Genomic DNA, 20705 nt, shown 5'->3' with positions numbered 1-20705 from the left:
GATGCGTGAAGCCCCCATCACTGAGCTTTGTCTCCCCCTCCAGGGACGCCTCCATTGTGGTGACGACCTCCGGTGACCACCAAGCCAAAGTGTTCTGCGTCCAGCGCCCCGATCGCTAGGAGCTGTGCTGAGGGATGGTGTCCTGGCTCTGCCAGGTGGCTTGTGTACAGAGGGATGGGGGAGATGGGTCTCACCACCCTTCTCCAGTGCGTGCTTTGTAATTTTCCAGCCTGCCCTGCTTTGCCCCCACCATCTGGGGACCAAGGCTGGGGTTTTGTATGAAAATGTCTTATAATTATATAAATTATTTCACTTAACTGGATGCCATCCACTCTGCTTGTTGTGGGCAAGAGGACCTGGGGAGCTGTGCTCTCTCCCTCCTCAGGGATCTCCCCAGTATCCAGCCAGGGCTGAGGGACAATGGTGGATGGCTTTTTTCTGGTCTGGGTGGAGGCAGAGACCTCCAGGCCTAGTTAGGGGGAAGGAGGGTGTCAGGGTAGGAGAATCCTGCTCTGTGCAACCCAGGAGTTCTATAATGCAAGAGGATACTCAGTCCTAGACCCACGCACAGCATCCCCACCTCAGCCCCAAGACACAGATGAGCAGAAGTAATTTGCTCTGACATACAGTAATTACCCCGCTTACACTTGTGACTCCCAACACCCCTTCCAGGGCGAGGCCACAGGCATTGACAAGCCAAAGCCCCACATAGCCCTTTAAGATAGAAAGATCTCCTTTATTAATGAACCCCAACAGTATTTCTTCAGATACAGGAGTTTTGAACTCAAATACTCAGAATAAAACAAGTTAATATTGCATTATTCTCATAAGAAATACTGCAACTTATTTCCGGTAACATATTGCAAAGCGAAACAGCTTGAAAAAAAAAAAAAAAAATTAAAAAAAAAAGAAAAGAAATTAAGTCAATCAAACTGTAATTAAGGTTTTGTTTCTTGGAACGATCGAGTCCTCGCAAGCACAGCTCGTTTCTGCAGATTACTCCCCAAACTGTCGTACAAACAGACCCCGATTGCTTGAATTCCTTATGAGCCCACAGAGGTGCAACATTAAAAGCTACGATTATCGAGTAGCAAGTGCCCCGACCTTCGTCCTGCACGGCAGCCTCAGAGCCCCTGGCGTTAACGGGTTGTGAACGTCTTCCCCCTGAAAGGATGCAGAGAGAGGTCAGCGTGGCCCCCGGCGCAGTTCAGGGGTGCCCCAGGGTGACTATGGGGATTTTTGGGGGACACAGGCTTGCATTGAATTCTCAAAGCCAGGCCGGCACTGCTGGCTCAGAGCCTGCAGGTATCTGTGGCTGCAGAACCAGGTCACGGGGCTGTGGGGAAGGGTTGGCTTTAAAAGAGGGGACAACCCCACTGCCCTGGAGCAGAACCCAAAGGGGACATGCCAGGACACACGGAAAGAGGACACCAAGGGGCTCTGGGATCAGCAGAGGGTAAAGGACACAAGGTAAATGTGCCCACATAACTGCTCTCCTCCACCCACATCCTTCTGGGTGGCTTTATTCACAAGAGGGAGCCAGCACAGTGGCCTGGGAATGCTCCTGGTCCCAGCCATCTGCTGGCCAAGGGCTCCGAGAAGCTGTAGACCCACTGGGTAGCACAAACCCACTCTAGTACCTGCAACACCCCAGGAAGAACCTGGCCACTCTCCCCTGTAAGCTGGAGCTGCCCCCAGAGCCTACCAGCCAGCTTTAATATGATGGGGGAAAAGTCCCACCAATGCCACCACGGTCTCAGAGGGGACAGTGGTGACACCAAGGCCTGCAGAGCCATGTTTGGACCTTCTTTCGCAAAGGACCTGCCAGCATAGGGTGTGCCACAGACCCATCTCCTGCGAAGGACGTGCGAGGCAGTGAGTGGTGGAGGGAGCACAGGGACTCCCAGGAGGCCAACACACCCTCATCCAGTCTTTCACCTCAAAGCACGCAGGCATGCACCATGCTATGAAACACCCCCTTCTTCTCTCATGGGGTCCCACCACATCAGACCCAGTCCCCACAGCATCCCAGTCCTCCCTGAACCAGCATATGCCAAGCTGAGAAGGAGCGAGCTCACAGCTGGCAGGGAAACACACACAGCCAGGCCCCACTTTGCTACTCACGTGATTGTTTTCATTTCTTTTTTCTCTGCGTCTGGACGGGCACGATTCAGCACCTTGAGGAAATCTGATGTTTTCGCCCTCATACGTGTGTGAATATAGGCCTGTGTTTCATTGGGACAAAAGAGGGACATGTCAGGATCCTGTCATCACAGCTAAGATTTCAGGACACGGGGTGGGAGCTATCTTTCTGTTCCTTGTTGGGCAAGCACCTAGCTCTGCAGAACCACAGCGCTAGGAGGGGAGTTCAGGAGGCAACAGTGAAAATCACCACCCGAGCCCTGGTCAAAGCCAGGCCTCATCAAACAATTACCCTTATTTCTGTTCCCAGAAAGAAAATCAGATCCAAAAGGGAAATAAACCACCCCAAACCCTACTTCACTGCTAGGATGGGAAGCAAACAGGTGCTGCCTGTGCCAAAGAACAAGGAGGTGGTGATGATGCATCATTTGCCAACCCCGTGTGATTGGGGAGGGCAATGCAGGACCCTAGTGAGTTCTCAGGGGGGCACCCTTGCCCCGTGCTCCTCCCCTGCAGCACCCATATTAGAGGGGCTGAAGGTGCCCAGTATCCCCCAGCCCCGTCCCCTCGGTACCTTCGAGCACTTGATGTGATAGTGCAGGTAGTCCCGGAACGTGTGGATCAGGTTTATGGTGTTGTCTCTGGCAGCAGCATTGGTGTGACGGGGGAACAGCACTGAAAGGAGAGTGACAGGAGCCGTTAGTGCCTCCCGAGGTTACCAAAGGGCTGCAGGTTCCTCCAGTGCTGCAGCCTTCAGGGTGTGCTCCTCCAAACACCTACTTTGCTCTCTACAAAGAGCCCTTTACTGTGACACCTATCAAGATCGAGCAGCACTTGTGACTTTAAACACGGGGCTTAGCAACACTTTTCCACGTCACCCACAGCAGCCTGACACAGCTGTGCACTCCACAGGAGGCAGGGAAGGCCAAGAGCCCAGAGATGACAGAACTGTAGGAAACTGCATGATGTTACTTCAGTCCTTGGGAGAAGTGAAACAGAGGAGAGAGCTGGGAGGCGGACAACGGCCAGGCTGCTCAACTGATTTCAAGATCCAGTCTGTCCTTGGATCTTGAAATCAGTTGTGGATCCCTGCTGACAGCCAGGCTCGGTCACTGCAGGGGGTCCAGTGGCTGGCTCTTTCCACAGGCCGGTGCTGTGCTACGCCTCCCAGATCCATGAAAGACCTTTTTGTCTGGGTGATGACCTCACCTGGGACTGTCGGATCAGATAACTGGGAAATTGCATCTCGACAAGAATGAAGTCTTGCTCGCAGTCCCAGACCTGCCATTAGACAGCCCTCCCACAGCTGAGGAGCTGCCCTAACCGTGGGGCACCATTCCCAGCCCGGGAGGAGGGCAGGGCTAACTTCACCTTCCCCTGTCTGTGCTCCACCTCTGAGCTCTGAACTGCAGGAACGCCAGCCTGAGAGAGACCCTAATGGCAGATCCAACCAACCACGACCCCCAATTTCTCAGGAAGAGACTTTTCCCCTTGAAGAGGGCAGGGTTTGGACTCCTCGGCACAGCTGCCCAGGAGGAAGTGGTGACTGTTGGACAGCACCTCTGCAGGCAGGGGAAAGTGGCTCATCAGAGATGGAAGTGCTTGGCCCACAGCAAAGAGGTAGAGACGGAGAAGCAGAACTTGCTGCCCTGTTCCTGCCCTTTGATTGCCTCTACTGATCAAACACTACACAGGTGCCTGCAGTTGGACAGGCTACAGATACACTTACATGGAACTTCCCACAAGAAACCTCCAGTTTCCATGGTATGGCAGCAAAGCCACCCTTTCCCTGCTCCCATATGCTGAATTTATTTTATAAGCAGATAGTTAATGGCTCACTGTCCACTTCCACACCTTCTTGCCCAGAGTAGAGCTGAGGTGACCTGATACAGCAAAGAGACATGCCAAACACGAGGAAGTGAAAGGGGCAGACAATGGAGAATGTGACTCCAGAGTCCCTTCATCCCCCAGTGACCCACTTGAATACTGAAGATAAATTCCTTTTGGTTTTCCATGCAGCAGCAGGAACCTCTCTCCTCCCTGAATGTCCCCAGGTCGCAGATCTGCCTGCTTACCAAAGGTGATGTAGCCAATATTGTCGCCGACGGCTGCGTCTGTGTCTTTCAGCTCCAAGGGTGGCTCCCTGTGGCTGAAGAGCACCTGTGGGGCTGTGTGACTGGCCCGGCGACCCTCCTTGAACTCCTGAACAAGAAAAAGTGAAGGTGAGACCCACTGCAACACTTCAGGAAAGCAAACAGCATGTCCCCACACCTACATGGCAGCTGCGTAGGAGGTTTCCCACTTTTCCCTGCACGGGTCAAATCCGTCAGGACAAACCGCTGGAAAACAATCCTTTTTCCCAGCAAAGCCAGACCAATATGCAGTTGTCCCAAGTTTACATGTGTTCCTAGCACAGATCATCAACTGGGGTGGCTTTCAGTGTCGCACTTCCTGCCATGGCTGTTTTGTGGAAATGACACCTCTGAGCAAGCACGTGAGACAGCACAGCTCCTGCCAGAACGTCAACACCATCAACGCTTCCAGTGAAATCAGGCAGCGCATCACTCCAGCAGAATGGAAATTCTCAGAACCTGCTGCATGGTCTCCATTGCACCCAGCATAAAGGCTCTACTGTTTGAGAAAGCATCTCCCACCAGGAGGTCTTTGTTGAGGCATTCAGAGGCTTTTCAAAGAAAAACGAAGGGTTTGAAGCTTGTGTGTGAAGCCTGCTCCTCCTAACACTTCTCTACACATCTTCAAACAACACCTCCAGGCAGGTAGATCCCTTCCAGCAGGCAACAGATCTGACAGCAGCATGATCTCCACCTCACCCCCCACATTTCAGGAGTTACAGGACTGTCTCTACACGGGGCTGGCAAAGTCCAGACACAATTCTAGTGCCTCAGGGAAAGGCAGCCTCTCCTTTAACTCACTGACCCCCAGGCCCAACCTACACATCATCAGCCACCCTCGGCCTCTCCTCCCTTCTGAGCACAGCTCATGCCAGGAAGGGCAGGAGCATCCGTTCCCCTTTTAGAGAACCAAGCTGTTCACTGGGGTTTCCTTAATGAAATGCTTAGCTTGCACTTCCACTTGCTTGTGCCAGAGGGTGAAATGAGTCAAATGGCTTCACTGGTAGTTAATGGTCAGATTTTCTCCATGAGAACCCAGATGAGCAGCCACCATGCCCGACTGGGCTGCGTTACGCAACAGCAATAGCTGGAGGGAAGGAGCCATCGTGACTCAGAGTGGAAATTCTTGTGGCTGGGCAGGAGCAGGGTTTGCTGTTGTAAAAACCAAGAACTTGGGACATGAAGACTCTGGGACAGCTGCTGCCTTGAAGCCCTGCCACCTCCCCAGGAGTCTCACAAACCCTGTTTTGTTCATCTCATGCCTCTCTTACTCTTTTAAAAGCTGAATTCCAGGCTGTGGGACAAGCTGGTGAGGATACCCTGCCTGTAGCTAAAGAACACAGAGAGCAGAGCTGTGAGACAAGACTCCCATCACAACAGTCCCTGTTCTAGTGACCCCAAACACAGGTCAAATGGTGTCCAGCAAACTGGGCCAGTAACCTGCTGTCAGAAGCACAGCCTGGCACCCCTGAACGGATGGGCTAAAGCTCCTCTAGCCTTGGAACACCCCGTAGGGCCCTGCTCCATGGCTGTACCTGCACAGGAGGCTCCCCAAGGTGCTTCAGCAGCCACAAGATGAGCAAGGTGGGCCAGCACCACAGATGAACACACACCCCAGCACACACTGACCCTTCCCCAGCTGTAAGCAAATGTCTCAATCCCCACAGGCTGTACATGGTCACTGACAGACACGCAAAGTGTTTGCTATGGGTCTCTGAATGCTTCCCAGCTAAGCGGCAGTTGCAAAGGGTAGCTGAGTCCAGAAATACTTGGCATTATGATGACTGACTCAAGCCCACATATTAAGCAAATTCAGAGCTTTGAAAAGCTCAAACTCGAGAGCCACACCAAGCTGCTGAGTCTCTATGCAGCATTTGAGCAACAGTAGGAACACACTTTGAGGTAAAGACAATTCCCAGCACCATCCCAGGCATGCCACAGCATCGCCTCACCCTGTCTTCTCCCTCTACAGCCCCCCCACCAAGCTCAGCTCCTCAGCTGGCCGGTGATCCCTACACCACAGCTAGCTGCATGACAGGGCCTCAGGGTGGGTACTGAAGTGTTCACCGTGGTGTTTCTCATCTATAACACATGATATGTTTTGATTGTCCATACAAGAAAGACCATCAGTAATAAAAATGCCAATGCAAGAGCCTGGATTAGAAAATACACCACCTTTGTCTATTAATACGTTTCAGCCTGGAGCGTCCCTGCACAGCATTTATGTGCATTGAAGTGCCTGTGAGCTCACTTCAGCCTAACATCTGCTTGTTTGGCAATGCTGCTTCAAGCAAGCAAGAAGGTGTATGAATCAAAGACCAGCCCTTTTCCCCATAATTCAGTTTCCATACCTGCATAAACACCTTTCCGATCACCACATCGTCGTCATCCTTAAATACCGTGCTGAACACAACCGTCACGCGGTCCTTTTTCGCCTCAACATACCTGCAGGTGGGTGAGAGAGCAGAACCAGCTGTGAACCGGAGCTAAGAAGTACAACTGGACGAGGAAGCAATCGCGTGACAAGGTCAAGTAGATTCAACAACCATTCACAGGCCTGGCTGCTGAAAATTTCCCCTCCCTCGAGACAGTATTTACAGGGAGCAAAACATTTCTGTTGGGAGCGGCCAGTTCCTCTCCTGCGTGCAGCCACAAGTGCTGTTACTAACAGAGGCTCTTGTGTAACATCCCTGCAGCCCGAGGGATGAGCGTTGCCCTCAATGGATACTTTTGACAGCCTTGGACAGGCCCTTATTATCCTGCCAAAGCACGGAGCAGCAGGATTTCCTGACTTTCCACCACAACTCCTGTGAGCAGAAGCAGAGTGTATTGACAGCTGCCTGACTCCTGCGCCGCTTGGCTTGACCACTTACATTGTCTCATCGTCCCTGTAGTGGATGACAGCTCTTTTTTCTCCTTCTTTGCCCTCTTCCTGGAACTTGAAGTACTTCTCAAAGACCGAAGCAAAGCAGTTGCGCTTCAACATGCCAGCTTGGTGCACGATAGCATCCTTGTCTGCAGGAAGGTTCTCCAGGTCGTAGAGCAAAGAGACATTGTAACCTGAGGAGGGACAGCCACCAACCTTAATAATCTACGCAGGGCCTTAAGGAAGCCAGAGACATTTTCCAGAAAGAGACACCTACAGTCCCACCTTTGCCTTAAGCCCTCCCAGAAGTCCCAGGGGTGAGTCCTTCCCACTCCAAGCACTGCCAGAAGCCATGCCTGAACTCAGCACGTGGCCATGGCAACACTCCTGGGGCTCCTTCCCGAGCTCCCAGACACACGTGCTGGCTGAGCTGCTCCCAAGTTTTTGCAGTGAGTAGGAAGAGATGCTGTCACAGGTAACCATGGTTTTCCTGTGTCTCACAAAGCGTCTTTGAGAAGAACAAAGACCCCAACCGTAAGGAACAGAGGCTTCCTGGAGGAGGGCTTCATCAAGAATTACAGCTTGTGCTGCAAGCTCCCTCAGCCCTGATGTACCTGAGACACCTTTTAAATTGCTGTTCATTGTACAGAGAGCCCCAGATATAAAGCTCTTGAAGTGCAGCCTTCATTTGAGCATTTCAGAGGTGACTTAAGTCATTTTGGAATTGCATTCATGCACAGAGTAAAAGTTAGCACAGTGTTACCTGATTCAGGATTTACCAAGTAGTTTCCATAGACTTTCTTCAATACCTAGGAAAGAAATTAAACATTAAAAGCACAAGCTATCAGAGCTGCTCCCTCCTGCACAGCCCAGGACATGTCCAGTGCTCATTTAGAAACATCAAATTACAGCATCTGCATCCGCTAGTCTAAATGAATTTGGACAAATATTAAGCCATTGGCTTCTAGTATTATTGGCTGCTCCTGTTCTAGGCAGAGCTCCCTGAGCCCCACTGTCAGGGGTGGCAGGGCAGGACTAAAAACTAGAACTTTTGAAAGTTCTTGCTAGTCTTGAACTTGCGAGGGGAAGAAAACCCCTTCTGTTCACCTCAGACCTTCAAAGGAGAACTGTCAGCAGAGCTTTACACGACAGATCTGAGGGCTACCAACCCTTCTTCCCACTCAAAGCCAGATGCAAAGCGTGCCCTGACCCTCTCCCTGCCAGAAGGCAAGCACAGAGCAGGGGTCAGGCACAGTGCGGCCACGCGATCGCCCGCCCTGTCTCAGCCTATTGCCCGGGACAGATGGGGATGGAGAGGAGACTGCCAGGCAGCTTGGACGCCTCCCAGAAGCAGAGCCGCCTACAGCACAGCAAAAAAAACCTTTCTTCAATCATGATCGCTGCTGAATTTTACATCAATGGCAATTTTCAACTGAGCCACAGCTCTGTGTCAATGAGGGGGCCGGGAACAGGAGGTATTTTACAGAGAAGAACACAACAACGTTGTGGCAGAACTGGCCCTCCTGGGATGACACCCACTACCATGCAGAGAGGATGTACGGGCTCTCTGCGTGCCAAAACCTCTCCCCAGCAGACAGCCTGTCTGCAGCAGCCCAGGAGATGCTCTGTCCTAGCAGGAGCCCCATTTTGCCCTCCTCACAGTGGGGTTTTATCAAAAATGGAGCAGGAACAAGCTCCATCGTCTCCAGGGAAGCACAGAAAGCAACAGGTTGCTAACTGGCAATTTAAAATGTAATTTCTATTTAGTCAGCACTCCCAAGCAGTCCTGCAGAGATCCCGTTTTCCTTTAAAAGCTTGGTAAAATTGCCCTCTACCACCAAGGTAGCTGCTGGTGCACAGTGGTGTCAGCCACTCGCCCACCACAGTGGTTCTCTTGGGATCACACCCCATACCGACCCTCACTAAACATGCTGTGAGGGAGCCACCATTTGGGCTGCTTGACTCTCTTGTTTGCCAGCAGCAGTACCTTCAGTAGCTGCTCCCAGAAAGTAGCTGCATATAGGAACCAGGAAAACAGGACGCTCAGTCATATTTATTCTGACTTCAGTAGGTCCTGCAGCAACTCATAGGAATTCACTTTGGGTCCAGATCATCTGTTTCTTGTCAGATCCACAATAAACTCATGGAGCACTCTCCTTGTTTTCCTCCACAGACAGACACTCAGAGGCAAAAGCCTGCTGAAGAGCCTTGCGTGAACCCCATTTGCTACCACGCGGAGATTTGAAAACTGACTCAGGAACTGAGTCACACTTCCTGCCTCGCCACCCAACCACAGCTCAGAGAGGCTCCTTCTTTCTACCATAAATGGCCCTCTGCAGCCCCGGCCCATTCAACAGGAACTGAACCTGCTACTTCACACAGCAGCAGCAGCGAAAAGGGAACCAGTCTGTAGACACAGCAGGAGCCCATCACTCGCTCTCAAGTGTGGTTAGAATCAGAAGAGCAGTGCCACAGGACTCTGCATTTGTCTTGGCACCTTCTTTTACTCGTGGGCTCAGCACATCAGACAGGGAAACTATCTCTATGTGGTCAGGCCTCACACTCATTTCAAAATTAGCGGTGCCTTTCAGGCCGTAGGGTCATACAAGATGACTTCTTATTAATGAGAGAGTGTGAACACACTTTGCCCTTGTCTTCCAGGAAAGTGTGACTCCTGGTTGGCACAGGGCTGCTCCTTTGACCAGCATGAGATGGGAGTACGGATGCTTCTCTAGGGGTTAGAGATTAGATCCATCAACATCACAAGAATGTTGCCCATGCTGAGACAGTATTTGTAGGCTCAAGGCCCAGAGATGCTCACTCACCTCATCAGCACCGTGTTCCTGGAGTTCCTTGTAGAATTTCAGAGAAATACTGACCATCACTTTTGTCTTGTCTCCATTGGGGTTTGAAATATGGTAAAGGACTCCATCAAAGTCTATGAAGCAAGTGAGAGAAACATGAGGGAACCAGTTCCTATTTCTGAGGAAAGTTTTCCCTACATATTCTAGGAACTGTATAAAGCGACACTGTTTTGCCTGTTCCAGCCCTCACACATACACTGAGAGGAACCCGAAATTAAGGAAAGCGGTAATGTCATGTAAGGAGACATGTTATCATTGAAAGGGCTGAAACAGTTTTGACACCTATCCATCACAGAAAGCTTTAGTCTAGTGTCATTTAGCATCCCTGGCAAATCCACTTGCGCTCAACGCACGAGGATACAAACACACAGAGACGGGAGCCTTCTGGATGGCCAGCACAAAAAGTGACTGATGTGCCCACCAGGCCAGAGCTGCAGCCTGGAGGAGAAAACATCTCTGCCAGCAAAGGCAGCTCAGCTGCTGCCTGCTGAGACAGCTTCCACTTCACTGCAGAATGGGCAGGGAGGGCAGGGGGCAGGGAAAGGCAACCCTCCAGCCACCTAGCAAGCTCCACTTCCCTGCGGAGCCCTGCAGCTTACGCAGATTCTTGATAACAGAATGAAAAAAAATATAAAATAAATCAGTTGCTGAATGAACACTTGAACTTCCTTGGCATTTCTCATCTCAGGCAATGAATTCATCTTGCCTGTCAGCCCGAGCCAACTTTCTAACAACCCAAACCAGATGGTGCTAAAGACTTAATAACTAGTAGCATCAAGGGTAGGACTGGAGAACAGGTGAGGTAAAAGAGCTATGTAGCATGCACACACCAAACAAAGCACTGCCACCACCACACTCACTGCTGTGGGGAAAGGCCCAGGGAAGGCAGGCAGAGGAAATAGTGGGACAGCTGACAAAGCCCCAGCTCTGGGGATGCTGCAGGGTGCCCACACCATCTGCCCCAGTGTGGCTCTCCCCTCCGCCCAGCAGTGCTAGGTGAATTTGGGCACACCAGGTGTAACTGTGGGCAGACTATTTGAGCCAGTCCCCTTTTTCAGAGAAGTCAAGACAGCCGTGGAGCTTACCTGCAAATGTTACTTCTACTGCCTCTGGTTTATTTCTAAAAGGCAAAGAAAACAAAGGAGGTAAGTAAGAACTCAAACAGCAGTCTCCAAGCTGTTAAGGAAAGAGGATTAATTTCTAATGCCTAATTTCTTACAAGCAGCTCTACCTAAAACCCCTTCTAACTCCAGCTGCTCAACTAGCGGATAACCTTTGATAAGAAATCTTGGGACTTCTCCCCATTCCTATAAGCATCAGTTTTACCCCAGATGATATAAAATAGGCCTCAAAGCTGGCAGAGTTTGTTACTATTTGCAGTTTATTTTTTTGATATTTTGAGAGCGCAGAATTCCAGTTAGAAATGTCAAAGAAAGCTACTTGTCACTGAGTTTGTTTTAACGAGCACATTCTCCATGCAGAACAGCCACAATACAGGTTTGGGGACAGAGGTTGTTTCATAAGTTCCTGCGATACCAGTTGATAGAAGGGACTCAGAGGCTGAGCCTCCTTCACCCTCAGCAGCAGCTCTGCAAATGCGTTGATATCCCTCACTTGCAGAGAAGACCCCTTCTCCAAGTTCTGTGGTTTGCTTCTAGCCCTGAAGGAAACTTTCCAGATGTGTATTTCATCCTGAGACACCCCAACACTCTGCCAACTACCTCTGCAGGAAAAACTGTAGATCTGGGTTTGCCCCAACACTGCCCAGCGCCGTCCTTGGGATTACTGACCCGGAACAAGAGCATCTCATAAGCCAAAGGTACATCACCTCTTACGCTATGAGTATGGAGATTTAATAACAGCTTAACAAACCCTATTTGCCAGTTTGTCCATCATCTGTAGAAAAGTAGCATCCCATGAAAGATCTAACTGCTTCTGAAAAATCGTTTTGTTGGGATTGGCGCTACGTAACTGCTTTGGCAGCTCTGAGGGGACTGGTATTAATAGGTCATTCTCCAGCAGAGAGCAATGCAAAGGTACCTCCACCACCGAGAGCAGGGGTGGAAAATGAGAACAGGATGAAAATGCCAGTCTGCTTCTGCTGTTTCACAGCGTACCTTTGCTAATTTCTCAGAAGTGGCTGGTATTAAACAGAGAACAGGCTAATGATGCTGCCAACAGAAATCTAGCCTCTAAAGCAGTTCACTCACGCCCGTCTGAACCAATGTACTGAAATAACTCCCCCAAACCAAAGCCAGTGTGTTGAGGCAGGCTTATGGTCTCAACTATGCTGCTGCTGCCCAGAAACCAGTTTCAACCTTTTTGCTAAAACTTCCAAGCACACGTTTGCTGCTGGATACCAGATACATCTTGGTACGTACACTGAGAAAGATGAGAGAAGCGATGACTCAGTTTCTACTTTCCTTTACCATATTCTGGAAAGGTTTTAATGATTTTTTTCCCCAGCAGAAAGCACTGTTCTTCCATCAGTTTTTCTCCAGACAGCCTCATTCCTAGAAGCCAGGAATGACCATGATGTGCCAAAACTAAAGACAGGCAATGCAAGGAGACCAAGGCACTGAACAGCACTGATCCCAAACCACACACCCAGTCAACAGCATTTAACTCAGGTGCAAACAGAGGAATTAACCCCCAGCTGGAGATGGTAAGTGGAAAAGATGAGGTGTTACAGGTTCTTGAAAACTATCAGCTGTGAAAAGCAACAGCCCTTTTTGTTAGAAGGCTGGAGAGCCTCTGTCTTTAGAGCTGCATTGCTGAAGATAAAAGCCACACACTTGAAAGAAGCGGCATGGGTGCACCCAAGGCAGGTCTTCTATTTTAAAAGCCATGCCAGCTACCTGCGACCTCCTCGCTCTCATCTTACCCCACCAGCCAGGCCTGAGATGGAGGCTCACAGGGCATCCCTGGCTTCAGATTCAATTCAGGCTCTTGGAAAGGAGAGCAATTCCCCAAGCCACGTCCAAGCCACTTCTGCTCACTGAGGACTGCTCAGAACACAGATGAAAGAAAATCCCACCGATCCCACTCGGTCAGTCGATGCAGACGTGTTCTTCTTTTAGACCACCACACTCAGACTTGGGAATCAGCTTGAATGGCAGTATAAATTTTTATAAAAAAAGAAACCTATGTAGGAAGCTTTAAAGATAGCACAGTCAGGCACACGAGAGCTGGGAATATTAAAGAGGACGCATCCTTAAACCACTGTTCTGCCTTCTCAGAGCTACACCATTCAAACCCCATATTCCCCATGCACATGGGGCTGACGCCTCCTGGAGCCCTGGCTCCCAGCAGAGCCTCCGGGCACAGCACCTCCCTCTGAGCAAGGCAGGGAAGCAACTGACAGCCAGCAACGGAGTGGTTTTGTCCAGGAAAGACAACGATCCCCTGCTCGCTCACTCAGTACCCCAGGGGATGTCAGGAAGATCACTCGTCATGTTATTTAAGAAGCTGTGTGAGACCACGTACCCGAAGTCAGTTAATGGCTCTGCAGGAGAGCCTTTGTTCTGCACACAAAAGCTTACGGCTGACACGGCCCCATTTCTGAACATTTCATCGCGCAGGCATGATTCCTTAGAGAAGTTATTTTAACGCCGATTTCCCGAGTGGCTTGGTTCTCATATGTGGGGATGGTGAGGAGGGGAGATATTTAAGGGAAAAGCAGGTAACTGGGCTGAACTTTGGGTGCTGAATATTCAACCGCTTGCCGGTGCACAGCCTCAGTGAAGCGAGAGCTCACGTGAGCTGCATACAGAGCTCCTCGTAGCCACCCTGGCCCCATCATCTACTTCAGAGTGGTTTTTCTGCCTCGCCTGGCATACATCTAAGTAACCCAGGCTTGGCCTGGCCCAGGGGAGGACAAGGAAGGGTATCAGAAGTGTGGCTGGCAGCCAAGCGAGCTTTCTTAGCCCTTCACAGTTGAGCAGCCTTACAACCCCAAAGTTTAAAGTGCTTCTATTTATTTCCAGAGAAACTATCCGGGCTACTTAAAACCTTTCTACAAGAGAAAAATCACCCCTTTTGCTACCGGAATTATTGTTCCCCCATCAAGAAGTCCCCAGGCAGAAGGGAGAGGAGCTCTCACCTCCAGCCTCTCGTGGCTTCCGGATGCCGCGGGTCACACTCACGCAATCACTTCCCCTCGCCCTCCCACCAACCCCATCTTCCACCAACAGAAATAGCAGCGGGGACAGGCCCAACACCCTGCGGAGCCTCAGCAATGTCCTCCCTGTGTTTAGTTCTCCCAGCCCGCCCCGCTCTTGTGTGGGGGAAGGCTTCACACAGGGGATGCACAGCAGGGGATCCACTGCTTTGGGGCGGGTACCAGTTACCATCTGGTTACTGGTGTGATCCCAAAGAGCTCTTCTTGGTCTTGCGCGCCCCAGTGTCCCCTGCCTCCCCTGAGATGAGACCCATCCACACCCATGGTGGGAAGCGGCAGTTCAGCAGCGTGGCACAGAGTGACTGTAAATCCCAGCCATCCTTTTTGCATTCTGCTTCGAAGTGGGGCTCTGGGCAGCTGGGAGCTTGTTTGGGGTTCACTTCCACCCCTGATTCCAGTCTCGGAGAGGCAGTCTAAGCCTGGCTACGCTCAGAGGATTTCAGACAGTACAGCCCATCCGCTCCCAAGGCAGAGAATGGCTGTGACCCCTGCAAGCTGCTTACCACCACCTCTATCTGAACCGTAGCCTCCCCCAGCAACCTTCCCCGTTTGCTACCCTCTGCCCTGAATGGGCAATTCCCAGCTCATACTGGGAATAACTGAGATGGCCCCTCTTTGCACTAAACACCAAATGCAGACCAGACCTTTCTGCAAAACCCTGCCTGAACCGACGCTAAAATGGCAGCTGTTCCAAGCAGCGGCAGCGGTCCATTTTCTGATAACACTTATCAGGTTTGAAGTCAAATCCACACCAAATCCCATCTGCCCTCTGCTTGTAACAATAAAAGGCCCTGACAGGTTTTACGTCTTCTTGCCCGCATTCCTCCTATTCATCTCCAAATGGCTCCTACGCTCCGTCTATCTAATACAGAGACAGCTCCAAATCAGATTTTTCACCCCGGCAGAACATCCACGAAGAGCCACAGCGTCTGTGGAGAGACGCCAACGAGCACTTAAGAGCAACAGCAAATCTTTTTTTCTGACAGCATTTCCTCAATTTTGACTCGGACAACTTCCAAACTTCCCCGCTTCATTCTCAGGCCATGGAGGCTCTTAGCCATATGTTACAACAAATTTAAGAACAGAAGAACGAAGACTGTAATTATACAGAGTCCTCATCTTCTGTATTAAACAGACCTAAATGCAAACTTGGCCGACAACTGTAGTGAAGCATCTCCCACATCACAATTAAGGCCGTACCCAATAAAGGAGGACGGTAATTATTTTAAAAGCTGCAGGCATGCAGATATTCTAATCTCTCGCCCCAGAGGAGAGGGAAAAGAAAAAAGAAAGGGGGTATTTCAAAGCTTAAAGCTCTGAGCAGAGCTTTCAGATCACCAGAGTCGACACACAGTTTGGAGAGAGTGAGCCAGATTCAGTGACAGACTGCAGGCTCTCGCTACAGAAAGGTCACCCCAATAAAAAAAATTATGAGCAATGTCTAAAATTATCTGAACAGTTCCTCCACTCCCAGGCCCTGCTCAGCTAACAAAAGCTACTCTGCGTAAGCTGCGGGAGTGTAAGAGATCAAAGAGCTCCCGTAGCTCTAGCAGCACACCCACCATGAACTCGAGCAGAAGCGCTTTGTCAGGGTGATGCCGAGGGGTGTACAGCAGCCCCCACGCGTGCTGGCTCTCCCTCCTTGGTTAGGTGACCCCTCAGTGCCCAAGCTTCTCCCTCACTGTGGGCCCAGCAGCCTGAAGGAGGCTGGCTGGTAGCAAGGCATTGGGATTCCAGGAGGACAAAGCATGGGCTGGTCCCACAGCACACAGGTCCTCTTCCAGCCAGGTCTTTGCCCCACGCATCTCCGTTCCAGCCCATGGCTCCCTGCCGGAGTGATCCAGCGCTGCGGCGGGTCTCTGGGGAAAAGTCTCATTTTGCACACACCGTTCACTGCGTTTCTTTAGTACAGTGACTTTTGTCTGGTGTCAAGCACCAGTGGCTGCAGCGAGAACTGTTCTCAGAGGATAATAGGGAGCAGGCCCCTCTAAGGAACCTGAGATGAAAACTGAGGCTGGAGCAATGACAGAACAACCTGCAAAAGCCTAACACTTTGTAGATCCAGGCTGCGCTGCCCTCTGCTACTGCTTGAAAGCAGAGCACTGCCTAGCTCCAGACAAAGGTGGTTCATGATCCATCATTAATGCAAAGTCACCTTCCCTGGTGGCTGAAGGCAGATGTGCTGTTGCAGCCCAGGAGCTCTGCTCAAACACTACAGTGCCACCTGTGCCACGCTGAACCCAAGGGTACCACTTTCTGCCACCAGCATCGCCTCAGCACTCCCCAGAGTCGGGCAGACTGAGTTTCAGCAGGTGAGGTTGTGCCAGGGAAGACGTGCAGCTCCAGGCTGGGCTTGCAAGGACATCGAGCCAGCACCTGGCACTGCTGCTGAAGGTGGGAGATCTGATCCCTGCTCCTCAGCTGCACCACGGTGAGCAGCCTTCGCACAATGAATGGGATGAGGAAACTCATCTGGGCTAAAAATACCCAGTTTTGCCTGTTTAATTTTAACCTAGGTCACTTCCCCAATCCTGTTTCCCCTGAAGCCACAAAAATGCCCGTGTCAGCAAGAAGGAGGGGGTGGCAGAGGAGCAATGTCTGTTTTCGGTGGGGCTGCTGAGCTCCCCCGAAGCACCGGCGCCACAGATGATAGCAGTCAGTCCCATAGGGAGTTTCTCAGTGGTGCCCAGCAGGACCCAAAGCTCCTCAACCTTCCCAGCGTGGCAGACAGCCTCCAGACGCTCCTCGGTCTCCCCACGATGAACTCGCATCGCATGTCACATCACGGACACAAGTTCACCTTACCCAGTTTCACCCAGCGCTCAGCTCTACAGCCGACAAGCACCAGAGTCACCACAAGTGGGAAATACCGTAAAGTACCGGGCACAGCTTCAGCCCAGCTCTCCCACCCGCTTGCAGGAACCGCTCTGCATCAGGGAAGTTCAAGCTTCAGCTGCTTTCCTATGTAGCCAACAGTCATGAAGCCCTGCAGATTTGTACCCAAGAAACTAACAATTTGAGATTCTCTCCCCTCCGCCCCCAACCAAGGGAAAAGGCACTCTGTTCCCCAGCTATGCAAATTTCCTTTCTTTTGCACAGCGGGTAAATACTAAGCAACAATTTGAGATAGATGATTAATTTACCAGCGATTTAGGGCAAGCTACATATGGCTGGAAAACCAAACCCTGTGAACAAAGCCCTCTGCCACTTCCACTGGGATCAGGTGAATGAGAGCAGGACAAAATTGGACAGCAAAGCTGTTTTGGGAGGTAGTTCCTCCCTGTGTGTCAAACAGAACAAGTATTCACCAGGCACAGAAGACAAGTCATCAAAATGTTTCACACATAAATTGTTATTTTTTTTTTTTTTTTTTCCTTCTGTCTGTATGGTTAGCAAAGGGAAGCAACGATGAGAAACAAAATCTTCCAACTGGTAGAGCTCATCCCCTCACATCACATTTCTATCAAAAATGGCAAAATGCAAGTGTGACTCCAGCTTCTAGGCAATTTCTCAAGTTAAAATCAGTTAGTCAAAAGCTTATGGAGCTGTTTATTCTCTTGACACCTGCAAAAGCTCAGGAGCTGCCTCATTTCAACACACTTGTTTCCAGGTACTGACCAGGTATTCTACCACTGCAGCAGTGTGACACCTGGAAGTTTCAATAGAAAATTCCTACCTCAAGTGATTTCAAAGGATTCTGTTAGCTTTAGACCTTTATTTTAAAAATGTGTTTGGTTTAAGGAAATGTATTTTAAAACAATAACTTACAATGTTAAATAAAAAAAATAAAAAATAATAGGATGCACTCAATTCCATTACCTGTCAGCACCTTGATCTAAATACCATCGTTCAATGATGGCTGTCAAAGAAGGTGTAATTTCCATGGGTTTTGCCCACAAAACCAAACTAAATTTGGAATCATGCTATTTACAGGCAGATGCTGCCAAGACCCAAGGACCTTGTCAAGGGAGGAAGGACTCTTAGACAGGGGTCAGGCCCTGCCTCAAGTGCTGATTTCTGCCTGCAGCCTGCCAAGGCATCTTCCACACTGGGAACTCCGGAGACAGCTGATGGACCTCCACACAGAGCAGATTTCGACATGTATGACACTAATGTTATGAGCAGTTATGAGCTCTGACTTCTAAATGTGTGCTAGTTCTATATCATACAGTGACATATGACTGGTCTCTCACCTGATGGTCCAGAAAAGCTCTACAAGGAGCCTGCTGAATCACCACCACGGTGTGGCCACGGGAAGCAGAGGGGAGCAACACAGTCCACATCACAGAACAAGTCTCTGGCTAAGGATTTAGAAATAAATCCGCCCTGCCCGACTCCCAGGCTTGCGCTGAGGCCACCAGGCACACCTGGCTCAGAGACAACCACTAGGGACAAATCCATGCATTGTGTCTGCCTCATTCTTGGTTTAGAGCAAATAACTCAAAACTACCTCTGTCCAATTATCCAGACTCACTCCTCCCAGTCACTAAATCCCTCAAAGCCTGACCTTGCCCTGACTGTCCTGTGTCTGTCCCCAAGACGTGCCTTGGGAAAACCATCACCAAAATAGTGAAATACAGCAAATTCCCTCCTGCCTCCAGGCTCAGCGCCACCGGAATGACCCCAGACCTGTGGCCAGAGGGAAAAGAAATTTCACATGAATAAATATTGCCTATCACCCATTCCCTAAAAGACCTGAAACCAAGACGAAAGAAAAGATATCTCCCTGCACATCTCAGACCTTTGTCTCCGCCCTGCACTTGCCTGGACAGGAGGGCCCCAGCACAAGCACAGACTAAATGCAGAAGTAACTAACTTCCTCTCCTCCAGCAACACACTCAAGGCACAAAGCTTATCTAGAAACAACATCTAAAGAAAAGAACACACCGTAGACGAGTAAAAGGCAGAAGCAGAGCACCATCAGCCACACTATGAATCGATCCAGGAACAATCGGTATGCCAGGCAAGCGTGCCGACGCACAAGCAAGGTGGCTCTGCTGTACAGCAAGATGGAAACTTCAGGGGCCTGCAGACTGGTGCAGAGCAAGAAACCCCAGATCCGGTCACACACAGAGTCAGGGTTTCAAGGTGTGGTTAAACCTGCAGACTGCCACCTCCACATTTGCGCCAACACAGGGACGCATGTGCATTCTTCTCTCTCCAGCAGGAAGAGTGCCTGGGTACAGGCTTGTAATGAATGAGCATTTTTGACACACACTATTAACCTCCGTACATGTAATATTTTCTAATGGATGCAGCTGCAATACCATAGCAGTCACCCGGGAGCTCTCTCTTCCCAGTGTGGTGCCTGTGCTCTGGGGAAACTTGTTGCATTAAACGATCAGGCTCAGGAAAAATAAAAAAAGCCTGTGAGCAGCTTGGCTATCCTGCAAGGCTGTGCAGTCTGTGAGGTTATTTTATGAAAAAAAAACAACAATCAAACAACAAACAAAAAACTTGAGCAAGAAGTCAACCGAGAGGGGAAAGCAGAGGAAATGGTGTCTGTCAAAGTTCTGCACACAGAAGGCTAACAGCTTTGAAAGCCACTGGAGGAAAAGGCGACACAGAAGTCACCTGCCTGGGGAGTCCCTTCCCAGCTGCAGCCTGGGCCCTGTTCTTTGAAGCGCCAGGGCAGGCTCCACCCCAGAGATAACACCACCGAGCTTTGCTTCTCAAGCTTTGTCTCTGTACAAAGGTACCCAATGCAGACAGCAAGGCAAGCCCACAGGTAGCTCAGCTGCAGATAAGGATGTTTATACGAAGGGACTCTCTTCTGAGTTAAGCTGTGCTCAGATAAGCACTTTTACAGCTCCGGTACAACACTCGCGTTAAAATAACCACTGGCTCCCCAGGGACTGAGCTGTCCCAGTCAGAGATGCAAGTGCAAACCAGCCCCCAAACCTATCTCCCGAGGCCAGGCCACCCACCAGCCTGGCCCCACCAGGGGCCGTGGCAGACCCATGGACCTGCATCCCTCCTGCTCAGGAAAGCAAAGGGGGGCAGGCTGGAATCTGCTCCCCACCCCCAAAGCAAAAGGCTGAGGCCACGGCTCCCCCCACAGGCTTCCTGTTCCTCGGCTCCCCCCACACATTCTGTACCAGCGCTGGCACCACGCTGGGCCCCTTCTGTTGAAGGGTGCTTTACCCAAAACAAACATCGCTGCAAATCCACCTTTCCCCTCTTCCCAATTACCTCCTTGCCCAGGCTCGACTCCCCCAGCCCGCCTCAACACTACAATCCCCAATACCTTCCACAGCTTCCTCCTCCCCTGGCTCACCAAGCTGCCCTAGCACTAACCTCCTCCCTCCCCCCCCCAGTTCTACCTCTCCGACTTTGCCTCCTCATCCCCAAGCCCTGCCCTTCCGCCTGAGCTCGGACCAATTCCCCCACCCTCATCCCAGTTACCCTCTCCCAGCAACCGACCCCAGGTCCCCTCACCCTGCATCCTGCCCCGGCTCTTCCCCCATCTCTCCCCAGACCCCCATCCTACCTCAGTGCCACCCCCCAGGCCCCCATCCTAC

At 50.8% G+C, this 20705-nt stretch overlaps 1 protein-coding gene across 1 annotated transcript; it reads right to left on the bottom strand.

Moving 5' to 3' along the window:
• Positions 1 to 713: 713 nt before the first annotated feature.
• ARPC2 (actin related protein 2/3 complex subunit 2) lies at positions 714 to 16960 on the bottom strand. The gene is made up of 10 exons (XM_014954112.1): positions 16896 to 16960; positions 11090 to 11124; positions 9966 to 10078; positions 7904 to 7949; positions 7148 to 7334; positions 6626 to 6719; positions 4218 to 4344; positions 2717 to 2817; positions 2125 to 2225; positions 714 to 1164 (listed from the first exon to the last, which is right to left on the bottom strand). The coding sequence occupies exons 1-10, from the start codon at positions 16958 to 16960 to the stop codon at positions 1140 to 1142; spliced, it is 894 nt and encodes a 297-aa protein (XP_014809598.1). The 3' UTR covers positions 714 to 1139.
• Between the last annotated feature and the right edge of the window lie 3745 nt (positions 16961 to 20705).

Source organism: Calidris pugnax, unplaced genomic scaffold, assembly GCF_001431845.1.
Source record: "Calidris pugnax isolate Ruff unplaced genomic scaffold, ASM143184v1 scaffold103, whole genome shotgun sequence".
Classification (NCBI taxonomy): domain Eukaryota; kingdom Metazoa; phylum Chordata; class Aves; order Charadriiformes; family Scolopacidae; genus Calidris; species Calidris pugnax.
This window is presented reverse-complemented; position numbering and strand designations above follow the sequence as displayed.